At 54.9% G+C, this 6,150-nt stretch overlaps 1 protein-coding gene across 8 annotated transcripts in view; it reads right to left on the reverse strand.

Moving 5' to 3' along the window:
- Positions 1–6,150, reverse strand: part of ARRB1 (arrestin beta 1) — a 77,208-nt gene that overhangs the window by 23,580 nt on the left and 47,478 nt on the right. For 6 of the 8 annotated variants that reach the window (XM_042233239.2, XM_004016327.6, XM_027979541.3 and 3 more), the window contains exons 2-3: positions 3,276–3,306; positions 1,438–1,498 (exon numbers count right to left, since the gene is read on the reverse strand). In XM_042233239.2, the coding sequence (XP_042089173.1) occupies positions 1,438–1,498; positions 3,276–3,306 (92 nt within the window). Of the gene's footprint in view, positions 1–1,437; positions 1,499–2,227; positions 2,407–3,275; positions 3,307–6,150 lie in introns of those variants that run through there. The other 2 variants (XM_060400026.1, XM_042233241.2) reach the window with 2 other exon arrangements.

Below are 6,150 nucleotides of genomic sequence, written 5' to 3' on the forward strand. Positions count from 1 at the left end.
GGAAACTGCCTTGGCCACAGGTGAGCAGGCCACAGGTGAACACAGGGATGTTTGCTCCCCGCCTCCAAATTCATGGGGGAGATGGAAATGGCAGAGAGGCTGGTGAGCTTCAGAGAGCACCCGACAGGCTGGGAGGAAAAGTAGGGCTGTCTGGCTTCAGGCCAGGAAGGGAAGGACTCAGAGTAGAGCTGGACACTGCAGCCCACAGCCTGCAGAGCGACCCCAGGGACTTGCCAGGCCTCCCGCCCCAAGGTCACAAAGACCTTCCTCCTAGCGAGCTGACACCTGGCTCTCTGCTCCATCTGCTCCCACCTGGGCTCTGGAACCACACATCTGTCCTGCCCTCTTGGCCCCAGGACAGCTCCCAGGCCACATTTCCTGTGAACTTTTCCCCCAAGCAACACATCCCACTTTCTTCATCTGGACTTAGCCTCCTGCGGTTTCCAGGACCCAGCCTCCCAACCTGTCACCTTCTTTGGTCTCACCTGGGTTTGTTCATGTCCCTCTTCAATCATTTAACCTCTCTGGGTCTCACTGTCCACATCTGTAAATTAGGGTTAATCCTAGGCCTCCCTCCCTCAAACAAATTGTAGGAAGAGACAACGAGATTGAGGTTCTTTAAGGAAAGCTACAGTTTTTAGAATCCTAACCGGAGGTGATTTTGCCCCCCAAAGGGATATCTGGCAATGTCTGAAAACATTTCTGATTGCCATGCTGGGATGGGGGGCCTCCCAGTGTCTGATGGGTAGAGGCCAGGAATGCTGCCAAGCATCTTTCAACACATGGGATGGCCCTGCCAGCAAATGATCCAATCCAAAACCTCAGGAGTGCTGAGGCTGAGAGAAGCCCTGAAGTGGAAAAAGTCCTTGGAAGGTGCCTTCAGCCACAGCCCAGCCTCCTGGTAAGAACCCCATGTCAGTGAAGACAGCCTCCATTTCACAAGCCCCTAGGTTTTCTCTCCATCTCCCCACCCTTTGCCATCAGAAGGGAGCAGAACGAAGTATCTGTGGAGCCAGACTGCCCAGGTTTGAATCCAGGCTCCTCAATCTACTAGCTCTGGGACCTGGAGGAAGTCACTTAACCTCTCTGTGCTTGGGATGGTAATAATAGTAGTTCCCCCAGTGTTGGGTACACAGTTAAGCCTCATGCTAAGTGGCGGCTGCGGTCATCAACATCCTCATCGTCCTTATCGTCAGGATGCTTGCCCCACTTCCTACCTCTGCCCTTCCCACAACGTCCTTTCACAGGCCCCTCGGCTGAAGAGGAAAGCAGCTGCTTGGTTAGTCTTTGCTGACTAGAGCCAAAAGCCACACACATCCTATTCTTGGCACCAGGCCCCTCTGGAGACCTGCAGGATATTCCTGGGCCACTTCAACCTGCCCTTTTCTGGGAGGGGTCAGGCCACCGCTCCCTGCCCCCCGGCCTCCAGGGACTCACCCACGGGCTCCACGAGGTCGATGTGGTCCACAAAGTCCCGCTTTCCCAGATAGACGGTGAGCTGGGGAAGAAAGGTACAGAAGGCGTTAGCAGCTGTGGGCCCCTGCCCTGGAGGAGACCCTGGAAGCTGCCCCTGAACTCCCTGGACCCAACCCTAACCCTCATCATCGAAATCCTAACTGGATGTGGACCTGATCCCCAGTCCTAATACTAGGAATAACAAGGCCTTGTATAAATTTTAAAGCACCTGTTTATCCCAAAACCCTGCAAAGCAGCTCTTGCTCCCATTTTGCAGATGAGGACACTGAGGCCTGCAGGGACCTTCACATCAAGCACCACTGAGTGTGGAGTGGCAGCAGCAAAGGTGCTTGCTGAGCGGGAGTGCTGGGCGCATCCCTGAGAGGAGGGGGGACCCTGAGCAGGGCCAGTGGCACCGGGAGGTGAGGGGGCTCTGAACACTGAGCTCTGAGTGTTCCCCGCCTCTGTGCAGCCTGCAGGGATCCACGCAAACAAGGACTTGTTCTCCAAGGCTGTGAGCCTGTGCCCTGCTGGTTGCCAGCCTTCAGGGGAGAACCCCAGAGCTAGAATCCAGGGCGTCATTCCAGATGGTCTGTGCTCCTCCACAATGCCTCCACGCTGACAACTGACCCTCCATCAGATTTCTGTCTCCACAGCCACGCCTGACAGGATTATGCACCAGCTCCTTGGTTATCTACTGCCTGGAGCTCCCACAGCTGGGACCTTTCTCCCCACCGCAGCCAGACTGGTCACCCTAAAACGCAAATCTAACCATGGAAGTCTGGTCTGAAAACACTCTGATGGTTCCTCAGTGTCCAGAAGCAAGAAGACAACCACATTCCATTCCAAATGTCAACTCTGATTGATTGGTAGGGGCTGCCTGGGGCCCTGGGCTGAGAAGAACCCAAGATGGAATATCACCTCAACAGGAAAAGGTGGCCAGTGATTGGTGATGTCTGCTGTAGGCACAGAAGGGGGATGTGAGCACACACAAGGATGTCATCTGCCAGCCTGGGCCAGGAGTCCAATCTTCTGAGCCCAACTCCAAGGCTCCAGGACCCAGCTCGGCCAGCCCCCCACCTCAGCTCCTGCTCCCTCTGCTCCTGCTTGGCACCCAGATGCCCTGTGATTTATCTTCATGCCTCGTATGCTCTTTTCCTCCCTACCTTGCCTGGGAGTGCATCTCTCCCCAGGAAAACCATCCCTGACCACCCAGGCTGGGTCTACAGCCCCCATGTACCCCCCTATCGCACACTTGCACTTTATATTGATCAGTTTTTCTATGTCTGCCTTCCCCATCTGGCTGTGCCTTATTTTTATCTCAGTATACCCTACTCCAATTCCCACAGGCTCAGCCCAGACCTGACATGGAATGATGTCAGTCATACCCATTTGCTGACCTGCGAGGAAATCAGGATAGGGCCTGAGGCTGTGTTAAGAAAGAGAGTGGGGTGGGCCCTGGGAGCTGCCCCAGATAATAGGGCTCAGTAGAGGCTCCAGGGGCCGCTCATGCCAAAGGACTAGGTTTCCCTGAGGCCCTTGGCACTGGCTCTAATTATTGCACTCACAAGGCAAGGCAGCCTCTCTGGGATAGGCTGTGTTTCCCCATACCAGAGTAGGGGTGCCCTAAAGTCCAGGGGGGTTATAGTGGCCCCCCTCAGTTTGCTGAGAGTGTCCCTGTCACTGTAGCTGAGGGAGGACAGGGCTGTGTCTCCTCCTCAGAAAGGATGTGCCAGTCTTTCACGGCAGTAAAGATGCCCAAGAAAGAAGGAGAGTTTGGGGGACAGAGAGGAGCCGGGGTGGGGCTGCCACAGACTCACCTTTCCATTGGGGCTTGCCTTCTTGAACACCCTGGGGAGAGAAAGAGTGGGAAGGTCAGGTTAGCATATTCCGCCCTGGGGGAAGGTGCCTGCAGGGCATCTCTCAGCAGGACCAGAACAAGGGGCCTGGAGTGACTTGCAGGCTCCATACAAGCGCTGAGAGCCGGAACAGTGCCCAGCACCATTGGGTCTCCCCATCTCCACCATTCTGAGACACCGCGCCTGCCTTCATAGCTCCCCTGGGTGCCCTTGACAGCTCCCTTGGTCTATTCCTCACCCAGCAGGTGGAGGGAGTCTTCAAAGACAGGTCAGACCACCCCAGCTCATGCAGAGGCACAGCCTTGTGTGTCTGCCCGCCTCCTTTACCTCTCAGCATCACCTCTCCCACTCCCCTCCCGTCCCCTCCAGCCACAAGCCTGCTTGCCTTTCCTCCAACACAGCAAGGCACTCCTTGCCTCAGCAGTCAGTCCCTTTTCCCTGGGACGCTCTCCCTGCATAGATCCGCCTGCATCCGCTGGCCCAGCCCCGCACCTTATGTGATGAAGCTTCACCCTGCACCCCAGGAATGCCAGAGCTCTCGCTGTACTTGCCCTTCTCCCACAGCACTCACCGCCCCCTAACCCACTGCACAGCTGACTCTGGGGTTACATGTACCCGTCTACTAGCTCCACAAGGGCAGGAGTCTTTGTCTCTCGTCCTGTGTTGCATCCCAAGCCCCTAGAATGGCACATCTGGTAGGTATTCGATACACCTGTGTTCATGAATGGCAGGAAGCCAGCAGCCAGTAAATATTAGTCGAGAATACGAATGAATGACTTAGGGGAGGAAGCAACTGAAGCACGAAGCCAGGAAGGGAGCGGATGTGCCTGGGATGGCACAGCAGAGCACAGGACTCGGAGTCAGGCAGAGGTGGTCCCCTGCAGCTCCTCCTGGTCTCTCCCTGAGCCTGGTCTGGGAGTCCCTCGCCTGTCCCCCATCATCCAGCCCCAGAACTGCTCTGAGGAATGTTGAGAGGGGAGAGAATAAAGGCAGAGACAGAGGGTGTTAGAGGAGGGCAGGGAGGGAAGGAGGGAGAGGAAAGGGATGCTGGCCCTGGAGTGTGACAGTAAAAGACGGAATGAGAGATCATAAAACAAACAAACAAGAGAGGAAGAGATAGTCACGGAGAGAGAGAGCAGACACAGAGCCGCAAAGCAGCCACTAACAGGGGCAGGAGGTCCAGCAGGCCTCCAGGGCAAGGCGGGGTGAGGCCCCAAGTGTCAGCAAGTCCTCCCAGAAGGAGACTGAGGTTGTGGCTCTGTGCTGCCTCCATAGCACTGTCCCCCATCACTCCCACCCCTTACTTCTGGGGCCCAAGGGGTCACTGATGGGTCTGAGCTTGGCTTGCAAATAGGAGCCTAGCATATCCCTCCCCCACTTCCCCTAGGAGTTCTGGGTTTTCTCCTCCTCGTAAATATTTATCATTGTTTGGAGTGTGAAGATGCCACACTGGGGCATAATAACTACCAAAGTGAGAAAAACAATACAGATGACATGATTTGAACCAACAACTCCCAAACTAAGGCTGGACCTGCAGAGGAGACCAGGGAAGTGACATGCCACCGAAATCCCTGCTGCTTCCAGAAGCCTCAGTCCATCCCTTGGGAGCCCCGGGTCAGAGGGAAAGGAGAGGCCACAAACGCCTGAGGCCACAAAGAACTGAGTCAGGAGAAGCCATCCCAGTGACCCCTGAGAGGGACTAGGGGCACCCTGGTGACAAGAGGCCGGTGGGGGGGGGGGGGGGGGGGCAGCTAGGAGGAGTGATAGAGAAACAGGGAAGGGAGGCGGGAAGGAATTAACACTTAAAAGAAGAGGGAACTAGCATTAGTTGCGTGCCCAATTAATTACTTCTCATTACAGCACTGTGAAGTGAGCATTATAATTCTCATTTTACGGATGATACACTTAAGGTTCAGAGAGATGTAGGAATTTTCCCAGAAGCACACAGCAAGCAAAGGGCTAACAAGTCAGGATTCAGACCCAGTTCTGCCTGGCTGCCTTCTGACAGTATACAAGGAGATAGGTAATTTTATGTTCAACCCCGCTGCTTTCCTAAAGCAGGTGTTTTCATCAGCATCAAGAATAACAAAAAAGAGAGGAATTGAGGACAGGAGGAGGGGGACACAATGAAAGAGTGAGTAAGGGGCAAGGAGGCGAGTGAAGGCAGGAAGCCCGGCCGGCCCAGCACTGGGGGACGTACCACTGCTAACTCAGTCCCAGGCCACACTCTCTGGGAGCAGGATGCTGATGGCTTCCTCAGGCAACAAAAGCAGCAGCTGCCCGTGCCCTCTAGGCTTGTACACCCTTGTCATGGTCATTTCTCTGAGTATTTTCCCCAGAACACTGCTGTGGATCCTTCCACAATCCCATTTCAGAGATGAGAAAACCAAGGCTCAAAGAGGTGAATGATGGCTGCTTGTCTCCAAAGCCTGTGTCCTTTCCACTCTATCCCACAGCCAAACCATCCCTGAAACAACTCCACTGGCTTCCTGACCCCAACACTGTCAGAGAAAAAGGCCCGTGTAGGGGTGCTTCCAGCTCACCAGGACCCCACCTGTGCAGCACCTCACAGATGGCTTCTGCCTGTCCTCTTGGGAGAACAAACACAAACATGCAAGACTGAAGCCAAAGGCAAACTTGGGACTGTGGGATGCCTGGGTTTGGTTCATCCCCAAGTCCCATCAGTGCCCCGCAAGCCTGATCCTCAGAGCCAAAGCTGGGTCTCCTACAAGAAATGCCAGCAGCGTTCTAGCTGAGTAAGGCTCCCTGGAGACAAGGAATAGAAACCCACCACGCAGAACTCAAGAAAAGGAGACAGTAAAGAAAAAAACCTCAC

The sequence above is a fragment of the Ovis aries genome, chromosome 15, assembly GCF_016772045.2.
Source record: "Ovis aries strain OAR_USU_Benz2616 breed Rambouillet chromosome 15, ARS-UI_Ramb_v3.0, whole genome shotgun sequence".
Lineage (NCBI taxonomy): Eukaryota > Metazoa > Chordata > Mammalia > Artiodactyla > Bovidae > Ovis > Ovis aries.